The sequence below is a fragment of the Hyposmocoma kahamanoa genome, unplaced genomic scaffold (assembly GCF_003589595.1).
Source record: "Hyposmocoma kahamanoa isolate Upper Pololo Valley unplaced genomic scaffold, ASM358959v1 78, whole genome shotgun sequence".
Taxonomy (NCBI): Eukaryota; Metazoa; Arthropoda; class Insecta; order Lepidoptera; family Cosmopterigidae; genus Hyposmocoma; species Hyposmocoma kahamanoa.
Genome location: NW_020653945.1, coordinates 12,709,019 through 12,731,999, shown reverse-complemented (window position 1 = coordinate 12,731,999; position 22,981 = coordinate 12,709,019). Strand labels below are relative to the sequence as shown.

General features: G+C 37.5%; 1 protein-coding gene across 2 annotated transcripts in view; it reads right to left on the bottom strand.

The window, feature by feature from the left end:
- Nucleotides 1-5,983: 5,983 nt before the first annotated feature.
- LOC113233285 (serine/threonine-protein phosphatase 2A regulatory subunit B'' subunit beta-like) overlaps nucleotides 5,984-22,981 on the bottom strand; it is a 106,889-nt gene continuing 89,891 nt past the window's right edge. For both annotated transcript variants that reach the window (XM_026468349.1, XM_026468351.1), the window contains 9 exons: nucleotides 21,397-21,533; nucleotides 20,920-21,097; nucleotides 20,191-20,333; nucleotides 19,671-19,771; nucleotides 15,829-15,997; nucleotides 14,688-14,814; nucleotides 10,362-10,526; nucleotides 9,123-9,205; nucleotides 5,984-7,236 (listed from right to left, as the gene is read on the bottom strand). In XM_026468349.1, the coding sequence (XP_026324134.1) occupies nucleotides 6,474-7,236; nucleotides 9,123-9,205; nucleotides 10,362-10,526; nucleotides 14,688-14,814; nucleotides 15,829-15,997; nucleotides 19,671-19,771; nucleotides 20,191-20,333; nucleotides 20,920-21,097; nucleotides 21,397-21,533 (1,866 nt within the window). In that variant the 3' untranslated portion in view covers nucleotides 5,984-6,473. The remainder of the gene's footprint in view (nucleotides 7,237-9,122; nucleotides 9,206-10,361; nucleotides 10,527-14,687; nucleotides 14,815-15,828; nucleotides 15,998-19,670; nucleotides 19,772-20,190; nucleotides 20,334-20,919; nucleotides 21,098-21,396; nucleotides 21,534-22,981) is intronic.

Sequence of the window (22,981 nt, the reverse complement as noted above, 5' to 3'; positions counted from 1 at the left end):
TGTTAGCTTCCAACTAAAAAGCGTTTAAGTGAAAAAGCGTTTAAAAAAGCACGCTTGTTTAAAAAAGCATAACGTTTAAACGTTTAAAAAAATAAGCAGTTTTTCCCATCTCTACTTGATCCTATTATGATTACGTTACGTGGTTAGAGCGGCAACATAGCGAAAATTCTAACGCTTGTTATCTATAATTCTATTAAAGAATCCTAATAATTACACATGTTCATTACGAAGGTATTTATATCGGTACAATATTATATTTTTCATTAATTCACTAACTAGAATTATATTGAAGATTTATTTAAAAAATGTATTAAAAGCACTTAAAATATCGAGTTCTTAGGTTTTCGCGATTGTTACACATAGGAAATGAAACTATTTTTCCGGATTTAAATCGCGTATATTTGTTTTTTCAAACAAACCTATGTTTCGGGCCCTTTACAGGTCCCATGGTCACGGTTGACTGAGGTGGTACAGTCTTCAACCAGTTATGTCTAATATTAATGCAAACCACCCAATTTTTTCACTATAGTTACAATAGTTATTAATTAAATACCTTATTTTTAATTTTACAAAGAAAACATTCCAATTTACGCTACATTAAGTTTTACAAATTATTTTATTGCATGAATTTTTATTAAGTTTAATTTATTATTAATTATTAATAGAAATTGGAATAAACTAAAACATATTAATTAGTACTGCAGTCTTATGTCTGTTTGGGATTTTTCATTAGAGGAAATACTGGATCCCAAACTGGTGGTACGGAGAAACCACCTTCCCTGTTGAAATTAGGATGTTTTTTAATTTCAATGGCCTCTCCCAGAATCCTGGGTAGATAACGGACTTCTTTTGCAAGGACCTGGGGTTTGTCAAACTTCATTGAATGTGTAGGTTTATCCATGACATGCTCGCAGACTGCAGACTTGTTTACGCGGCGGTGTTTGACATCAGCTAGGTATATGTTCTTTGACACGGGTACAAATACTTCGCTTTGTTTGTCCAATGTAAGAGAGACCGCACTCACAGTCAAGCTTGTAAACTCCTGCATCCTGTAAGGGGATGTTACATTTCACGGGTCTCAGGAACTGAGAAATCTTCCTCAGGGGCTTGAAATAGGTCTTGATAGATGCACGTCTGAGGACTCTTCCGATCTTGTCTGTAACACCTCTCACGCAAGGTAAGATGGCAGGTCTTCGCTCGACTGTTGGTGGTTTCACACGGGGCCTGCGGCATTGGCGTAGAATCTTCAACTTATTCGCATGTAGTGACTTGCTTTATATGCTGAAGTTCCCCTGCCAGATGATTACTGTCGCAGACACCATATGCTCTCTGAAACAAAATATTTGCCCACGGTAGCTAACTGGCTAGGATGGTGATGGGAATTACCATTCAGATACCTATCTGTATGGGTTTTCTTTCGAAATACAATATGGCCTAAGGTGTTATTAGGATTTCTTTTAATTAAAACATCTAAGAAAGCTAAAGTACCACAATTCTCTTGTTCCATAGTAAATTGGATCTTAGTACTAAAAGAATTAAGATGGTCCAAGAAAGAAGGTAGATTTGTTTGAAAAAACAAATATACGCGATGTAAATCCGGAAAAATAGTTTCATTTCCTAAGCACTTAAAATGTTATATTTTGGACAGGTACCTTTAAATAAAGTAACCCACGTATTTGAAGTTTGTTGTTACCTAGTTGATAATTAGGTATATTCACTACGCCCCCCGAAGGTGTTCCTGCCTTGTCGTGGCGGGGGGGCACTAGTATTCGTGGTCGATTTCATCCCACGGTGAAGCTAAGAGGAACCCACGGGGCCGGCCGATGGTGGTAGGCTGGCCCGAGGAGGAGGGCGTTCCGCGAGGGGCTCGTCTGGTCAGCGGGACCGCGCGGATGCGCGTTGGGAGGAGGGTCGCGGGAGGAGAGACGTGTCGGTGTGTCGTTGCCGCTCGTCCTGTCTTCCGCGACTCTGGCCTGCACGGCTTTCGACGATGCAGTGGCGGCGCGGCCGCGGGGGAAGAGACGTGTCGGTGTGTCGTTGCCGCTCGTCCTATCCTCCGCGGCCGAATGTGGGCGGTTGGCCCGTGGTGGGCGCTCCAAGGGACTCTCTTCGGAGAGTCCGCGCGGAAGCGCGTTAGGTGTTGCGGCGGAGCCTGTCATCAGATCCGCCGCGGGGGCTGGGGGAACAGCCACTGAATTTCACAATTGAGTGGATGCTGTCCTGGCCCCCCGTGCCCCTGGGTAGCGGACTCGGGGGAGTTCGTTGCCCAGCATAAAGGGGCCCGGGATGAAGGCTCGTCTGGTGTTCGGCGAGCCTCACATTCGGAGTCGGGGGACCGATGTGTCTCCCTTCTCGGGGAGGGGCTGCGCAGGGCGCGGCCACCCGCTGGTGGGGGCGCGGACGAGTGCAACAGCGTACCCGTACCCCCACCTACAGCGGAGAGAAGGAACACTCCGAGGGCTTAGTGCGGTCGGGCTGCTCCCCTTCAGGGTTCAGCCCAGTCCCTATCTGTAAGCAGATTCTCCCGGATTAACAAAAAAAAGGTATATTCACTACGTAATACTTATCGGCAATACAAATAGAAAATTCGAGAACCCTTGTCTAGCTCACGAAGTTACGGCCACAATTCACGACCATTATAAATAGTCACGTAAAATGAAGTTATAAATTTCGTAATGAATAAATGAAAACCTTATTCAAATATCAAAGCCGTCTTAGCGCGAAAACGGCTCGCCTACACCCTTGTTCTCGTTCAGTCAATGTGACCGTCAATGTGCGGAGCGTGGTGCTGTATCTAAAGCTAGGGAGGGACGAAGAGTGTCCGTTCTCGTTACTTATTTGTTCTCTAGTACAGGGTCAAGAGCACGTCAGGCTTTACACTTAAGACTTTAATGCGACTCTATGCCGTTTACGATAAGAACGGTCCAAAGTACAATGTCAAGACTCAAGCTTGATGTGCTCTTGACTGTACTAAGGACCACCTTTAGTTATTACGAGCCCTATACCTCACCTAGAGTCGGGCTCGGCCTGAGGCGCGTGATTAGTTTCAGGTTACGGGGTGTGCTAATGCTCGTCTGTGGCACAGTGATTAGTACCATGGGCGCTTGATGAGGAGGTTCCAGATTCGATCCCTATTTTGAGCCTATTTATGAATAAAAAATTTTATGTTGGTTCTGGTCAGGGTATTCTGGCATTGCCCTCAGAATTATCGTTACTGTGATACTCATAGTACAGGATATTTTCTAGTTTGAGATCAGAAATTTGGAGTGATTGTCTGGCATTTTTTCCCTAAATACTTCTCTGGCATATCTTTCAAGAAAAAAGAATCTAACAGAGAGACGGTCGAGATACAACGCTATAAGTATCTTATTTCCACTATATCGGAAATTATGCCTTACATTTTGAACAATTGTGAAATCTTGTACTTGTACTCGTAATTTAGTCTCCGAATACTACCTACGTGAGGCGACGTGCGGACGCTTCGGGCTTCGCCCTCCGCTAGACCTCGGCCTACGCCCTCGGCACTTATAACTTTAAAAGAAGTAACATAATGGCAGCCCTATTGACAAATAGCAAAAAGTAAATTTTGACTGCAAATTATTGTTAAACACGTGAGTGTTCAAATTTAAATACCTGGGTCACTGGGTGACGTGTGATCAGTCCGATCTGGTGGACATTGAAAGAGAGGGAGACCCCTTGCGGTAAGAGCAAACCTGCTTGCCCGGAGGTTTACATGTTGTAGTAAAGAGGTCAAATTAACGCTTTTTAAAGCATACAGTCAAACCTTCTACACGTGTAGCCTTTGGGCGAAGTAGTGTAAGGTGACCCTAAACACTTTGAGGGTGCAGTGTAACAATGCGTTCAGGACGTTGATGGGATTGCCGCGGCATTGTAGCGCATCATGTACCAATAGATACTAAATACCCGACTACGCTGTCTCGAATCGCATTAGCAGTCCTCTTGAGTCATTTGTCCGTGTATAGTAAATAATGCCATATCAATACAATAATGTACTTTATTTAGGATACTTAACAATAGGTCTGATACCTTCACTTTTGTTAACACACCTAATCATATTTAAAAAATCTTATAATTAAAACCGCTGGTATGAATATTTCATTGCGTCCCAATTTCTATATACTGGTATTAACGTGAACGTAAAATGTAGGCCAGATTATTAATTAACACGAACGTACCTTCATTTACTAATAACTGATACATAGTCTCATTTTGCAAGGTAACAAATGCAAAAATGGTGAATTTTAAGTAAGTTGAAGAAATTATGTCAGTAGATGAAACATTTTATAAATTCTTCTGCTATGAGATTTCTTTTATAGTATGAGTCATATTAGGCCATTTAAAAAAAAATTTGGTCTCAAATTTGTAATAATTATAAAAGTACCTAGAGTTTAAATTAATGGCACTAATTAAATGAATGGCTTGGGGTTATTAATTGAAATAATGAGCTTTACAGTTACAACTTACTGAATTGACACAATTATAACTAGTTTAATTTCTCCCAGAAAATAAAGATTTATCAAAAACATGCTCCCTAACTTCATAACAATACAATGTTTACTTAGAAAAATTTCGCCCTACTCCGGTAACTCAGTATACAGACAGACCTATACACTAAATTAATTTAAAATAATTAACTAAATTACTTTAGTCTTAACATATCTAACATGAAAACTGGTAGGTACTTAAACATACCAATAATTTCATTAAAAAATAATTTAAGATAACAGTACACAACATATTAATAAAATTTGTTAAAAGACGAACAATCGATTTGGTTAATACTTGGTAAAATTAGTTCAATTGAGGAGTATAAACAAGATAAACGTTATAGATGTGGAAATGACTAGTTTTAATATTAACGAAGAAGCTCAGATAGGATTAGAACTACGGTAGTTTCGGTATTTGAGACCATGAAATTATAACAACAACCGAGGCACTGGCTTTTAATGAATGAACATTCATTATACATTATGCTATTTTCTAAATAACATTGTATTAAAAATTTTATTAAATCAGTTCTACGATATTGCATTACATTACAAAGTTTATTATATGTATAGCAAAGCCTAATTATTAAAACCAAGGAGAATTATTTTTTAAGTCATCTGAGAATTTTATTATTGCAGCCATCATCAAATTGAGTAAGATTGTACAATAGATTGAATTTATTGGAATTATTCCAGTTTCAAAGTGTAGAAAACCATCGCTTGTATCAGCACATGCAGACAAAGACTAAAATCTAAGATCTACCTAGCATTATCTACAAGCTTACTAACAGCTGCCTTCACTATGTATCCCTACATAAATAGGTACTAAAATGCCTCCGATAACAAATGTAGAGGGTCAAATTTAAAAAAGAACAATGTAATATCTACTTACGACTTATTTAAAATGTTAAATACTTTTTCTATGTTGTTCTCCTTAAACATATCCCCGTATATCCTCGTCGAGATTTAAAAGGAATAGTAACTTCCTTTACGTTATTTTCTCGGCTTTCTGACCTTTTTCCACATATTTATGTAATTTATGTCTTGATTAGTAAGCAAATACTCCTTTCCTGTGCCTTCATTGCCTTTCCTTCAACCAACACGGTTTCATTTGACGCTACAATAGTTTAAAAAAATATTTAATGTTAATGAGGCAAGATTGTTTGTTATTATCAAAAATATCCATCCCTACTCTAAATATGTGCGTGTTTACCCAAAGTTATTATATTATTTTTGTCGATTTATTGATAAAGTAATGCGTAGTTATAATCAGTTTCTAAAACACGTTAGGTATGAAATTCAATTTATTATAGAAAGCAAGAAATAGTCTACTCTAACGTATCTATAAATCGCTTAATCAATTATAAGTTTTTTTTTTCAATTGTTTAGATAACCAGACTATTCATTTGTCTGTTTTGGTTGTTGAAACATGTATGATGCGCAGAATGCTGTAATGGATGGAGGAATGATATGAATTAATTTTCGTGATGGACGTGATTATCTTGATGGGATTATTTAAAAAAATTAATAATTGATCTAAACAAATTGCATGCAAATTATTGATATGCTTATTTTACTATATAAATAAAGCACTGTATAAAATCTGTTAAATAAGTAAATACAAATCTAATAAAATGCCGAAACTAGTCTATCCGAATTTTAAAATAAGTTCTTTTATTTTACACTTCATAATGTGTCTAAATTTCACTCAACTAGTGTTCAGAATTTTAACATCTCTACAATGTCACAAGGCACGTATCGTCCACTAGGATACGTTGAAAAAATATTATCTCTGTTTAACAAAACTGTGTAACTATCGTCTTTAATTCTAATCTAAAGACAAACTGTCAATTAGTTTACATGAATTGCACGACCGTGATCTTTGGTGTTTAGTGAATTAAATGAATATTTCACGTGAGTCACGTGTTATGGTGACCCCCAAAACCATTTCTTGAACGCCAAAACCTATATAGAGCATTCATCGCTGTCTCGTGCGTAGTCGTCATCATCATCCTCCTGATTGCGACTACTTTTCTTTTTAACCTTGCTAGACACCACTCCAGTATTTACTTTACTGAACAAACTGCTTCGATTCAGTCTAGATATTTCTCTTTGCGGACTGAGTCTCTCCGCTACGGCTCTTTCATAATTATCAGAAATCTTATTCACTCCGTTAACTGGACTAGTAACCGGCGATTTAACAGTTTTTACTGGTGACGTCACCTTTTCGTCGTTTTTATCAAACAGAGCGCCGCTAGTCGCGACTGAGTACGATGGTGGATCTTTGGCACGCGCTCCCCCAGAAGCGAGCAATTGGGAATATAAAAAACTATTATTACCACCGAATCCGGCGTATCTGTTATCCATTTTACCGTTGACCATCATCAAACTAACTGGCTTTTCGGGAGGCACAGGTTTCTCGGACGGTATTTTTTTTTCTGGATAACCATTCTTGACACAGGCTGTTTGAGGTTGATTTACCCAGCGTTCTGGAGAACCAATAGAATAAATAGAGCTGAGGTTGACGTAGTCGGGCGCTGAGGTAGTGATAGGATGGACACGCGAAACGGAGGCCGCTACGCCTGGCTCTCTCAGCCGGGCGGAGGTCACGCTGGACACACTCTCACTGAGAGTGGATTCTTCCATACTCGAGTCTTCGACAACTTCAGTGCTGGTGATGTCATCTAGATTTGGCGATAAACAGTCTTCGTCTGTTTCATCGTACGAGCTGAAAAATGCAATATGTTAGAATACTGTTTCTTTGAAAATAATTGCGGTTTCGTAACGCAGTAGGTGACAATGATAAATAATATATGTACTGAATGCAAGTGAACCAACATATTGGTTTGTTAGTGTTGCTTCATGCCAAATTTTTCATGTAAGTATCATCAATGGTCAATATTATTTACAAACAAAGCTTTATTTTTTTTTAAATAGAGTGTAAAGGTAGGTATACAAAATAATATTTACAGGATATGTTTCACCAGCAAGGCAGACAAAGATCGTCAAGCAGTCAACAACACACAACGTCAGAATTGGGAATCACATTTTAAATCGACAATTTGTCGTTATAGATAGAGTTCTATAGTCATTTACATCATTGATTTCATCCAACGTATCAGTGCAAATATTCACACATTACAAGCATATAGTAGTTCATGAATAGCATAATGCAAATTTGTTTCATTTTTCAGATACTTAAGAGCGGTTACACACGTAGACTTTTAGCAGCGAAGCAATTTACAGGCGGTTACATTGGTGCAATCGCGGGTTTGTATCTATGCAGTCGCTTATGTTGAATCGTTAAATATGTGCGGCTATATCGATGCAAACGCGCTGCTGAATCGATGCTTACGCACGTTTGTTATAGAAGCTCATATGCATTATGACAATGGCACAGACGGTGAATATCCAATACCATAAAAAAATATATGACTGATACTGTGACTTTCGACGACTGACCTCACATTTGAATTTTTTGTGCATCACGGCTGTATAGCGTTTGTATCGATACTGTATCGCGTTTGCATCGCAATACAGTATCGACACAAACGCGCGCTTAAGCAGCGATACAAAAGATTTCAAATGTGAGGTCAGTCGTCGAAAGTCACAGTATCAGTCATATATTTTTTTATGGTATTGGATATTCACCGTCACAATATCAGTCATATATTTTTTTATAGTATTGGATAGTCACAGTCGTGCCTGTGTGAAAAGGTAGACGATTAGCGATAGCATCGCTACTGCATCGCAACTGAGTCGCTACAAACGTGCTGCTGAAAGTCACCGTATGTAACCGTTCTTAATTTTCAAGGAGTCATACAAGCCCAATTTTTAAGCATTGGTGTTCGTAACGGAAAGATTTATTTACGTCTTCAATGCAACAAAAATACGAAGTAGCATACACTGCAAGTCACCAACACTTTCTTACCCTAGCATAGCCAGTTCTGTCTTCCTCCCTGATGAAAGAAATTTAAATAAAGTAATGAACATAAAATAAATAAATACATATAGATACATAGTAATTGATCGTACTATACAAAATAGACCATACACAAATTATAATGGCGTACCATAGCTGACCGATGTAACTAGGTATTGTTGAAAATAAGGGCTCATTTCGGTTAGAAAGATAAATGAAAATAATGTTATTTTTGTGTTCTCTATTAATGTGTTCATTTTTCCGGAATTTCCGATCTTTGCATTCAGAACATATGGGGAAACACTGGTGTAAGATTTTTGAGAAATGTGAAGGAACTATGGTAAAAATATGAAATACATAGTAATTTATAAATGATAGATGTGCCTGTTGTAAAGTGCATCAAAATGCTTGATGAGGGAACTTTAACATTCGCAGCTAGAAGGGCATAGAAGACATTCTTATCAATAATATTTCTACGTTACCAAGTGAAACAGTTATTTATATTTGTAATATTTGTATCCGTTAAATCCATTATTCCTGCATATCTCATAGAACTGATTAATATACTTCTTTTTTTCACACTCTTTCATTACTCTATAGAGATCCCTGTACATGATAGGAAAGAAAATGTCATTAAGTGCCTAAAAATACACAATATTCTATGATATAAATAATATACATATAGCTCTTACATTTGATCTTGGGCATCACTGCCTCCCTCTTCAGCCACCAGTAATTCGTATTCTTCAGCTGCAAACCTGTCCCATTCTGACATCTGCAAAATTAAGGATAAGAAAATGGTTAAAATCGGTTACTTGGTATTGTAAGCATGATAATATTTGGAAAAATGTACGGACACATCATGGATGCACATCAGACTACACATTTTTGTTCGAAAATCGCCTCCAGCGCAACGGAACAAGATACGTCAATGTGTAGCTTGATGTGCTGGCGTGTACGGTGGCGTGTACAAAGAAGTACTTTATCAAACAAACTTGTTTCCTTATATGCTTTTTATTGAAATGTTTTGAATTTTACCTTTTTTCATAACAAGTCCTATTTTGTCTGCGATACAACTCCTTTAATATAGGTTTGATATCAATTACGTAACACGTAGAATAGGTAGTGTATACCAGTTCCTAAATTGCCAGTTTTCAAGGTGTCGCCATCTCTGAGGTTCCGGGTTCGATCATCGACCGGGTCAATATAGAAACTAACTTTTCCATATTGTCTCGGGTATGAGTGTTTATGGTACCGACGTTGTTCCCAATTTCCATAACACAAATGCTTTAGTTACTTATTTTGGTGATCGTCAGGATGACTGGTCGCCAGTGGAGTCTAGCACTGAGTGTATATTCAAGAATTGCTACCTATTTGCTATAAAAAAATTTAAACGATTGAAACTTTTACGAAGAAGTGCCAACGCCTGTCCTTTATAATATGGCAATAGAACACTAAAAACTTACTTTTTTAATTTAATCAGGCACTTAGTAAAATTTTCAATTGCTCATATTTTTTTAACTAATGTAGATAAGAAGCGTATACCTTTAATTCGTGAAAGTAGAAATTAGTGGTAATACATACTTCTGCAAAATCTGCTCCCTTCATGCTGAACAAAGTGGCGACCAGCCATCCGATATCAGAATGGCTGGTCAATTTTTTTTTTAATTCCTCAGAATATATCAAAGGTGGTAATTATTTAGAAAAGCTAGCAAATAGTAGCAAATAGGTAGCAATTCTTGAATATACACTCAGTACCAGATGCCACAGGTGACCAGCCATCCTGACGGTCACCTTATATTGGGATCGGAGCAACGTATGTGATGTTGTCGAATATTTATGTATTAATTTATATTATAAGTAAACTAAGAAAATACATGATAAGAAAATACGTGATACCAACAGGTCTTTGCATAATTATTGATACTTGCCTCGGAATCCGAGTCACGTTGCGTAGCAAACGGATCCCGCTGCTCGTGGTCAAGATATTTTTCCAAGTTGAAGAACGTGTCGAAAAAGATAGGCGTCAGTTTACATTTTTTCAAGTCTGATAGAGTAATTTTGCCTTCTTCAGCTGGATGTACCATATCTAGCATCTGTAAAAATGTACTACATGATAATTTAATATTACTTATCTGGAATACACCCTTACAATTGATATACTAAAAAGAAACGCTGATTTAATTGGCTTAGCCTCCTCAGGCCCCGTGTACCTACACTTACATCGAAATGAAAAAATATGTGAAGTGATTCAGATCCAGACAATATCATTCTCAAGATCATGTAAACGCCCAGTGTACATTATAATGAAAATATCGCATTAAAGATTTGGAGGCAATACGCCAAGGTGTGTAGTGAATATTGCGTTCAAATAAACAGCCCAGACCGAATCTTACTCGAGATGAATATAACGCGCTGAAGACCTTCCGCGAAGATCCTGAATTAGTCATCCTCCGTGCAGATAAAGGTAAAGCGACGGTGGTCATGAATACGTCAGATTATAACAGCAAAATAACTGACTTACTATCGGATAAAGGCACGTATAAAAAGGTGAAGAAAGACCCTACCACCAAGATATTAGAAACAACAACTAAATTAATATCTAAGTACTCCGATACGCTGAAACTTGATGTAAGTGAGTTTGTACCCTGCTGCGTAAAACCTCCAAAACTGTGTGGGTTACCAAAAATACATAAGGCTGACACCCCACTTCGTCCCATAGTTAGCCAGATTGACACACCAACCTACAAACTGGCTCAACACATGGCAAAGGTACTGTCACCATTGAGAGGGAACACTTCTACACATGTGATTATAGTAGCAGTAGAGCTCCTTGTGAAAGAGTTAGTCCAGGGAAGTACTGTCACTTTATCTATTTCTGCTGCCAAGCAGTAATGTCACAATTACTGTGTTCCGGTTTTGAAGGGTAAGGGTACTGGTGAAATTACAGGTACATGGGACTTGTCAACTTATGTCTCAGGGTGACGGGTGCAGTGGCTGTGCCCCTCAGATCTTTGCGATTAAAAGCTCTGAGTGGTACTGCAACTGTTATGGACAGCTTACCATCAGGCGCACGACTTGTTCGTCCCGTCACTTGAAATTATAAAAAAATGAAAAAAAAAAACGCGAAGTATTCATACCATTTCATCAGTGGAATCAAAGATCTACAGTTAACTGGCGATGACACCATGGTCAGTTTTGATGTTCAGTCGCTGTTTATCAACCTACCAGTAAAAGACTGCATTGAAATTGTACGTAGAAAGCTAAGGGAACATAATATGTCCATTGAATATGCAGAATTATTAGAACACTGCCTAACATTAGGCTATCTATTGTGGAATAATGAGTTCTACCTACAAATTCACGGTATAGCGATGGGCTCCCCGATATCTCCCGTTGTTGCCGATATTTTCATGGAAGACTTCGAGGAGCGAGTTTTACCCATGGCCCCAGCTACGTCAAAGACTTTCAAACGGTACATTGATGATACTTTCACAATATTACCTTAAGATAGCATACCTTCATTCTTGGACCATCTTAATTCTTTTAGTACTAAGATCCAATTTACTATGGAACAAGAGAATTGTGGTATTTTAGCTTTCTTAGATGTTTTAATTAAAAGAAATCCTAATAACACCTTAGGTCATACTGTATTCCGAAAGAAAACCCATACAGATAGGTAATCTCTAATAAATCTATAATAATAATAAAGATATCAATGGTAATTCCTATCACCATCTTAGCCAGTTAGCACATCTATATTTCAGAGAGCTCATGGTGTTTGCGACAGTAATCATCTGGCAGGGGAACTTTAGTATACATAGCAAGTCCTACATGCGAATAAGTTGAAAATTCCACGCCAATGCCGCAGGCCCCGTGTGAAACCACCAACAGTCGAGCGAAGACCTGCCATTTTACCTTACGTGAGAGATGTTACAGACAAAATCGGAAGAGTCCTCAGGCGTGCATATCAAGACCTATTTCAAGCCCGTGAGGAAGATTTTCAGTTTCTGAGACCCGTGAAATGTAACATCCCCTTACAGGATGCAGGAGTTTACAAGCTTGACTGTGAGTGCGGTCTCTCTTATATTGGACAAACGTAGCGAAGTATTTGTACCCGCGTCAAAGAACATATAGCTGATGTCAAATACCGTCGCATAAACAAGTCTGCAGTCTGCGAGCATGTCATGGATAAACCTACACATTCAATGAAGTTTGACAAACCCCAGGTCCTTGCAAAAGAAGTCCTTTATCTACCCAGGATGCTGCGAGAGGCCATTGAAATTAAAAAAACATCCTAATTTCAACAGGGAAGATGGTTTCTCCATACCACCAGTTTGGGATCCAGTACTTTCTCTGATGAAAAATCCCAAACAGACATAAGACTGCAGTACTAATTAATATGTTTTAGTTAATTCTAATTTCTATTATTAATTAATAATAAATTGAACTTAATAAAAATTCTTTCAATAAAATAATTTTGTAGCGTAAATTGGAATGTTTTCTTTGCAAAATTAAAAATAGGGTATTTAATTAATAACTATTGTAATTATAGTGAAAAAATTGGGTGGTTTGCATTAATATAAGACATAATTGGTTGAAGACTGTACGACAGTCAACCGTGACCATGGGACCTGTAAAGGTCCCGAAACGTCGGTTTGTTTGAAAAAAATAAATATACGCGACTTAAATCCGGAAAAATAGTTTCATTTCCTATGTGTAACAATCGCGAAAACCTAAGAACTCGATATATCGCATTAAAATTTATATTCTACACGACCATAATTAGGGTATCTAGAAAAATAACTTTATTATACAAAACAGTGGGCATACTTATTCGGCCTAAAGCATATACTATTAGTACCTACATTTGAATGTACAGTCAACGGGACATCAAGCAATACACTTTTGTTCAAATATCGCCTCAAAAGCAACGGAATAAGATCCGTCAACATTTAGATTGATATGGTGCCGTCCTTATCGTCCGTACATTTATTTATTTGGAACACTGGCAAATTACACATAAAAAAATAAAACACCATTTGGTAAGGCACAGTTCTTATGTGTAAGCCAATTACAAGTATCCACATCACTATATGTATACGTATATCCGGTAGGGCTAGCACAATAGGGCGAGAGCGATACTAAAGCGCGAGATACTGCTGTTCTCGCATAGAGATTCTGCTATTTATATCGCTCTTGCGCAAGTCGCGAAAAAAAAAAACTTTAAATATTAATAAATCCAAATTATTAAAGTACATAGTTGATTATAAGTTTGGAATAAATAGTTGATTGACGTAAATATGGCAATTGTATTTAGAGGTCGGCGTTTAAACAAAACGCACCTAAAAAAGTTTGCTTTTTTAAACAAGCACATAAGAACGCTTTCCAATTTAAGCGTAAGCGTTAACAACGTGATCATGTTTCAAGTCTCGCCATCAATGTTTCCTAAACAAATTAATTCATCAATGTGAATAATAATTTTAGAAATAAAAATAAAACTCGCGTTTTACCAATAAACTTACTTATCTTAAATCCTTTAGACTCAACTCACACTGGCGCAGGGTCGAAGCGTCGCGACGCGTCATGTCTTTCGCCTATAGCATATTCATCTCTATTTTCCCATTATTAAGATACAAATTTGTGTTATGCAAATATGGAGTCGGGCGTCGACGCTTGGTTGCAGTCGAGCGGCTTCGCGCGTCGCCGCGCGTTACTTGGGCGCAGTGAGGCGTCAGACGCCGACCACACTGTGATCCGGGCGTACCAATGCGAGGGTCGTGGCGCGTCGACGCGCGTCGCCAGGCGTTGTAGTTGAAAAACAGGACGCGACGCGACGCTTCAACTCTGCGCCAGTGAGTTGAGCCTTAATGGTCTACTCTTGCTTTTAGCTGCAACTACTCTTCCTTTTTTAACATAAAAGTCTACGCGCTTAACCGATTTTATAAGCTTCAAACTAAAAAGCGTTTAAGGGCGCACAACGTTTCAACGTTAACGTTCAAAGAAAAATAAGCAGTTTTTCCCATCTCTAATGGTATTATTAAATATTTTGTAAAATATGAAATGAAATAACAATGACAATAAATGTAGGAATACGCAATTTTACATTGGGCGTTTAAAGCTTTTCCCATTGTAGATGGCTGGGGTTTAAGCGGTTAATGGTAGATTTGTAGAGTCATTATACTGCTGGCTACACACTAAATAGGTACAGTCATTACTGATGTAGATCTTCATGTACTTGTATATGTTGTACGAACCTGACACAAACAGTCGTTAAAAGGCAGAGTTTCTATTCCGATAGCTTCCATCCTTTGCATCTGTTCTTCATAGAAGTACTCCAACTCGTACATAGATATGTACCCGTCTCCATCTACATCCATGCATCTGAAATAATTGACAATTACATCCAAGCTATCTCGATATGGATTACTTACAATCTGTTATTGATTACTTAATTTTTTTTTATAATAAGTGTTAAGCGACACGCCAGTTCATAACTATTGAATCGCCAGTCAAAGTTTTATTCGCAAAGATGACTGGCCACTACGCCTGTTGCCCCGAGACATAAGTTGACAAGTCTCATGTGTCTGTGATTTCACCAGCACCTTTACCCTTCAAAACCAGACAGTAATGCTCATATTACTGCTTGGCGGCGGAAATAGTAAGGGGGCAGTATTTCCCTGGACGACCTCGTTCACAAGGAGTTCTACTGCTATTCGCTATATTCGAATACACAAATGAAAAATCACGCGGTGCAAACTCACAAGCGCTCTAAAGCATGCAATGCCACTTGAAGTTTGTGTATTATCTGCAATTCTGTATATCTAACAGGACTATATCGAGTTTAATATTAAGTCGAAATTTCAGGTGTTTAGTTTGAATATTACGGTGAAGTGTACTCATGAATACCTTTAGTTCTACTTTTTGGGTTTTGGAAATTCCGTTACGTATCTAATACTTGAAAACGGGAATAAACGCGATTAAAGCTAAAGAGACGACCCACGCTATGTAAAGCGGGTGCGTCGCAAAATTATGCGAATGTGTGTGTATACGGCGCATTATTTTAGTTGCAGTAGAACTCCTTGGGAAAAGTTCGTCCAGGGAAGTACTGCCAAGCGGTAATGTGAGTATTACTGCGTTCCAGTTTTGAAGGGTAAGGGTGCTGGTGAAATTACAGGCACATGGGACTTGTCACCTTATGTCTCAGGGTGACGGGCGCAGTGGCAGTGCGCCTCAGATCTTTACGATTTAAAGCTCTGAGTGACATTGCAACTCCTAAAATACGCTACTGCTACGTTTGTACAGTTGGGTAACTGTACAAACGTGCTTGTCTTCTTAATATGCACATAGGTTTATGTAAAATGCAAAATACAATACATGGGTCTTTTATAACCTTACCTAAACCAGTACTCAATTGCGGTGGGATGCGTCTTGTCCTCTTCAGCCAGTAGAAACCAGACGAATTCCGTGTACGACATGCGAGGTTCACCATCGGGAGTCAAACGGTTTTGATTTCCACGCGTCACGCATCCTGACAGCACCCGGTCGATCATACGGCTCGATAACGCTGGAAATAAGATATTGAATATTACATTTTGCTTTATAAATATGCAACAGAAGTGTTTTATGTAACAGAAGAATGAAATAAGTTTGTGACTTTTTTATATGAGAGCTAGCCTAGATTCGAGTAGGAACTATTCCATAGAGTGCACTATAAGTTTCCGGAACTGGCCACTTACATAAACAATATTTAAAAAGTAATTACAACATTTGAAAATGGAACTCTTTGGCTGTAGAATACGGTTTGTTACATCTGACTGTGACTTGTTTTTACATCGTGGCGTCGTTTTAGAATTTCTACACGTCGTCGTCATTCGTCTACATCACTATGAATTTAACATTTAACTCGTGAAAATTTTAACAGCTCAGCAGAGCTTTGCTCGGCTTCAAACTATTTTTGGCGATGAAGCACCATGCAAGACGACTATTCATAGCTGATTTCAAAAGCGGTCGTGTAAATCTCAGTGACGAATTTCGTGATGGTCACCCGTCCACTGCTGTGTACAACAAAAACATCGATGCTGTGCGCCGTATGATCAAAACAGACAGACATGTGACATATCATGAGATTCGGACATCTTTAGGCATAGGCATGAGTCAAATACAATCAAAACTACACAAACATTTGAGTGTGAAAAAGCTGTGCTCTCGGCGGATCCCACACAATTTGACTGAGTCTCAAAAAACGGATCGCGCCACTTGGTGCAATGCTATGCTTACCAGATTCAACGAAGGGACGTCAAATTTGGTGTGCGACATAATAACAGGTGACGAAATATGGATTTATAATTACGATTCCAAAACAAAGCAGCAATCGAGCGTATGGGTCTTTCGACATGAGCCGAAACCAACCAAAGTGGCGCGCGTGCAAAGTGCCTCTAAGCGGATGATTGCTTCGTTTTTTAATAAAACTGGACACGTGGCTACTGTTGCTTTGGAGAATCGTTGTACCGTGGATAGTGATTGCCCATTTGTTTACCGGAAGTTATTGACAAACTCCGTAAAAATAACGGTAAACGCCGTATCATCTTGCACCACGATAATGCCAGTTCTCACACGGCCAGACAGACAAATGAATTTTTGAAGGTGAACGACGTTGACCTTATGAGCCATACCGCGTACAGTCCCGACCTGGCACCTTGTGACTTTTATTTATTTCCAAAAATTAGGAACCAGTTACGCGGTCAACGATTTTCATCTCCTGAAGATGCTGTCGAAGAGTATGAAAAATATGTTTCAGAGATTGTTACGGAGGAGTGGCATAAATGTTTTCTAAATTGGTCCATTCGTATGAAAAAGTGCATTAACGCTAACGAAGAATATTTTGAGAAACAATAAATTCATTTTAGACCATTTATAGTATTTTTTTTTCTCTTATTAATTCCGGAAACTTATAGTGCGCCACGCGCATAAAATTTCATTTATTTATTTATTTATTTCATTTATTCATGTTACATTGTGCAAACACATTTATCATTACAGATATAAATGTAATTCGATAATGTCAAATCACTTAATTTTTAAAATAAATTCGTTAATAAATTACTAAATAGCTTTCATTCATAAACATTACAATAAAAATAATAATTTAAACATTTCAATTTCTTATAACTATTTCTTACATATAGTGTCAAGGGCTACGTCTGCGAATCTCGACATCGAACAACAAAAAATATCAAATATAAAAATTTTTTTAGAAATATCATTTAAAAGACGCAAAGCGGTAGTGAGCGGCGCATGCTCCAGCATTTTGGTCCTGCATGGCGGCAGCGCTAGAGTCTGCTGTCGCACGCCGCGGCGTAGGCGCATTTTTGGCACGAGGAGGCCGATTGCTTCCAGTATTTGCGGATTGCACAGTAAGCCACGATAAATTTTAAATACGTAAGTGACGAGAGCCAAGTTTCTTCGTGCTTCGAGCGTATAATAGCCAACCATTCCTCGGACAAATGGTGTCGGGTACATATTGGGGAACTTAGGGTACACTTTATAAGACCTAAGGTACGCAAGCCTTAAAAATTTATTTTGAATTTTTTCAACCATTAAGCTATATTTTTTTTCCTCGGTATTCCATATTATAGAGCTACTTTCTAATTGACTTCTAAATAGCGCATTATATAGAATTTTTAAAGTATCTATACTTATTAAAAACTTAGTCTGTCTTTGTATAAATCCTAAACTGCGATAGGAAATGAAATGAATCTGCAACGAAATGCATCTCGTTGTTTACCCATTGTTTAGTTTGTTTGTTTGATGTTTTTCACTACGCTGGTAAATCAAAACATAGAAGTATATATGTCAATAAGGCATACCGAGTATTATATAGGAGGATATATATTACATACGATGAAACATTGCAAACAAATATGTTTCGAAGAAAGCCTTACATGTGTTATATTCATTTGAAATAGGTAACTTTTAAAAAGCTACCGACTTGAAGCCTGCATAGCTGCACTCAGCGCTGCACTATCAAAGAGATTCATGTGTTAAAGATACAATTCGGGATGACGAGTAGCTGAAGTAGGAGTGAGTCATGACGCTTTCATCCAATAGGAAGTAAAAAAAAGCAATCGTATCTTAACAAACATATGCTCCCACGCGTCGAGCTCTCGCCTTGTTCAATACTCTCCTGGACGAGGACCATGATGCCGAGTCGGTGTGCTCACCGACTAGTAACCGAAACTAATATTATTTTTACATTTTTTTACACAACTATTTAACACGATCATACAATATAGTGTTTATTATTATTTAGTTGTTTTATTTTCTTTATTTTTACACTAGGAAATAATATAGTAGAGCTCCTTGTGACACAGTTCGTCCAGTTAAGTACTGCCACCTTACCTATTCTGCCGCCAGGCAATAATGTCAGCATTATTATACTGTGTTCCAGTTTTGAAGGGTAAGGGTGCTGGTGAAACACACGCACATGGGACATATCAACTGATGTCTCAGGGTGACGGGTGCAGTAGCAGTGCCCCTCAGGTCTTTGCGATTTAAAGCTCTAAGTGGCATTGCAACTGTTATGGACAGGCGTGTAGCTTACCATCAGGCGCACGTCTTGTTCGTCCCGTCACTTGATATTATAAAAAAAAATAGTGTGCACATTATAATATTATGTATATACGTGTATATGAATAGCTTTGTGAGTGCTTTGGGTGATACTGTAAACTCACAATGTCAGTCTGTATTTTTAAATAAATAAATAAATATTACCGGTACTACCGGAAATTGAAATAGCGCCCTGAACAATCATTACATTGGACGCGCAATTCGGCGTTAATGGATGTAGAGAGTTCTTTTAATTGTTTGAACATCTGTTCTTGTTCCTATAGAAGAATTAATTACACTAGACCTTAATTAGTATGATCCCATTGATAATAGGATGTTTGAAAAACCAATCAAAACCAGTAACATGTTTATTATGAAATGTTTATGTTTCTAAATAAATCGCCTTAAAAATATGTCGTGTTTATGCTGGGGCCACACTAAGGTGTAATGGCATTAATTGAGACTGTCTGTATAAATAGTCTCGACTAATGCGACATTTAATGATATTACACCTTAGTGTGACCGTAGCATCACGGGTTGTTGTTTGACAGAAACTTTCTGTGTAGTTGTAGAAAAAACACTTTAAATTGAATTCCATAACCGAATATTTTGTATAAACTACAAAAACATACCGTGATCATTGTGTCTTGCGAGATCGTGTTTATCAATGAATAAGTCGTGATCTCGATCTAACTCCCAGAATTTGCAATAAATGACGTAGAAATGTTCATAACTGAAACAACAATAAGGTAAAAAAATAAGATTTTAAAATAATAAGTAATCTGTTTCTAATAATTCACAGAAAAGGCTGTAAAGCCTAAGTGTCTCTACCTCTTCATTACCTCTTATTAACCGATTTCAAAAAAGGAGGAGGTTCTCAATTCGACTGTTTGTTTTTTTATATATGTTACGCGATAACTCCAGATCAGTGAACTGATTTTGATGATTCTTTTTTGTTGGATGGAGGGTACCTCAGTAGTGGTCCCATTTAAATTTGAAGAAAATATTCCACCTTTAAAAGTATCAAACTAGGGGAAATCCGATTTCGCGCATTTTCCAGTAACCGATGTCAATAAACTTGGCAAATAGATGTAATTCCTCAAACTTTTGAGGTCGAATTTTTTAGTACTCTGTTCTGAGATTATTACTTACCTAAAGTATTGTGTAACTTGATTAATATCCTCTTCATCTTCAAGTAACTCTATAACTTGAAGTAGATTAGATCTCCTCAATTCAGGTATCGAAATCCTCCCGGACCACGATCGATTTACACAATAAAATATTCTAGCGATCACCTGTAATGGACCAGATAGTATTGAATGAGTGTTTATTTTTGTTTTTTTTTTTTTTGCGTGTATAATTATTAGTGAAATACGTGGGGTCCCAGTGCTATTCAGATGAATTGTATCCAAAAAATTAATGTACAAAATTTTATCCAAAAAATTAATAGACTGTCTGGGAAACCCAAGGGCTAAACTACCTTGCCTAACGCATTAGCACAGCCATACAAAAGAGGAACGCTGCCAGCATCTTGGGCACCTTGTCCCAGGGATCCAATTTTATTCATATAATTTAAAAATCCTACTTTTATTTTCTTTCTAGTATTTAAGCTTTTATTGTAGCCTGTATATTATCGAAATAAAAAGTGATTTATCGTATATTTACTACTATAATTATTATACGTGTAAATTTCCCGGGGAAATTAAAAAAGTTTTTTCATCACCACAAGTTGACTATCTAATCACATTAAGCAATCAGTGAAAATCAGATAATAATTTGCTAAAGCAATTTACGAGGATAAAGAGCTTTACAACTTTTCTAACATCAACCGTGTAGAGCCATGTAATCAAATATTGTTATGTTAACTAAATTTCAACTTACAGTATGTACGTATCTTGAATGAAACTCAGTGGCTTCCTTCAAGAAAGAAAGGCCAGGGTGTGTGTCCACCACGTCCTGGACCAACGGCACGAAATCTTCCGGCGCCAACGTGTTACTCTTCCCTCGTGTTAGGATGTATACAAATCGGGATGCTTGGTCGTGGCATTGGGTTGTAATTCTGAAAATAAGTGCGGTAATAGTGGCAAATGCTGACGTAAATATTTTATATAGAAAGTGATTCATTGTGGTCCTTTGCGCTCTTGCACTTCTGTATAGATAATTACTATGAAAAATAATGATGATATTGTGGATAATGTAATTAAATTTCATTTCGTGAGAAACAAAGTAATTCAATTTGAATTTTAAATGTGCTATATAACCGTGTCATATCGGAAGCTTTTCCACGTTTATCATTACAAGTTTTAATCTCGTCGGGATTCATGAACAGAATAGTGTACAAAAAAAATATATACTGACTCTCTCCAGAAGTCAATGAATTTGTGTCCGTCGACATGCGCGTGCAGATTTTGCTGCGTGGTAAGAAACAGCGGCATCTTCCAGTACAGCGGGCATTCACACGCCTTGACTATGTGCTTGAAACTTTCTCGCGGCACCTGAAGACAAAAATAAGAAAATATAAACATAAATAACGAAACAGTAAATTGTAAAAGCATTTTTTATAATCAATTGAACAATGATCCTCAGATGAAATTAAAATAATGATCTTAAAAAAGCTTAGGAAATGAAACTATTTTTCCGGATTTAAATTGCGTACGTTTATTTTTTTTTCAAACAAAGCAACATTTCGGGTCCCATTTATAGGATGGATAGGATAGGATGGGACCACGGGACCATGACCATGGAACCTGTAAAGGACCTGAAACGTTGGTTTGCTTGAAAATACAAATATAGATGATTTAAATACGAAAAAATAGTTTCATTTCCTATGTGTAACAACCGCGAAAATGTAAGAAATCGTTAAAAAAGCTTGTTAACGACATTTTTTTTAAATTTCATTTGTATCTATGGTCTAAGGTACCTATATGTAGAAACAAGAGGAATCCCCTTGGAGGATGTTGGTTTTCATAGGGAATCCCTAAGACTATGCCAATTAATGTTATTGAAGTTACCAAAATAAGTTTAAGTATACATGTCGCCCCTTAATCTATTGACTACTTTCTACAAGTTACGTGTGTCGGTGTATTTTGGAGACGGAATGGCACGCTCGTCCCCTGGGCCATCGTCCCGACTTCCGTAACAAAATGGGCCACCGGTTACCTTACACGTGCTGGCGCGTAAACTGACTACGTAATGCAGTTGTTATGAAGCTTTGAATTCACTACTGACGACTAAGATAAACCTTACCTTTGCAGCACAAACATAAGATTTTTTTTAGTTATTTAGCTTATTTAGTATTTTTTATTTATTTTTTAGATTATTTTTATAAGAAGCAATTGCGATGAATTAAATAAAATTACAGCGCGCGAAATTTCCTTTTCTAACTTTTTTTCAATTGGTTTGTCATAAGATGTTATATGCTTACTTTTACCATATTGCATAATACCATTTTTGACGGGAATTGATTATTATACATGATTACTATAAGTTTCCGGATTGAATAAGAAAAAGAGATGGTCAGAAATGATTTTATTGTTTCTCAAATAATCCGTTAGAGTTAATGCATTTTTTCATACGAATGAACCAATTTTAAAAACATTTATGCCCTCCTCCGTAACAATCTCTGAAACATATTTTTCATACTCTTCGACAGCCTCTTCAGGTGATGAAAATCGTTGACCGAATCGTTAACGGGTTCTTAATTTTTGGAAATAAATAAAAGTCTCAAAGTGCCAGGTCGGGACTGTACTCGGGATGGCTCATAAGGTCAACGTTGTTCACCTTAAAAAAATCTTTTGTCTGTCTGGCCGTGTGAGACTGGTATTATCGTGATGCAAGATGATACGGCGTTTGCGGTTATTTTTGTTTGCCGAAAGTTATTTGATACGAGATTGTACTGTAGACGAGGCTGTACTCTATGAGTAGAATTGCTGGCTGAACATAG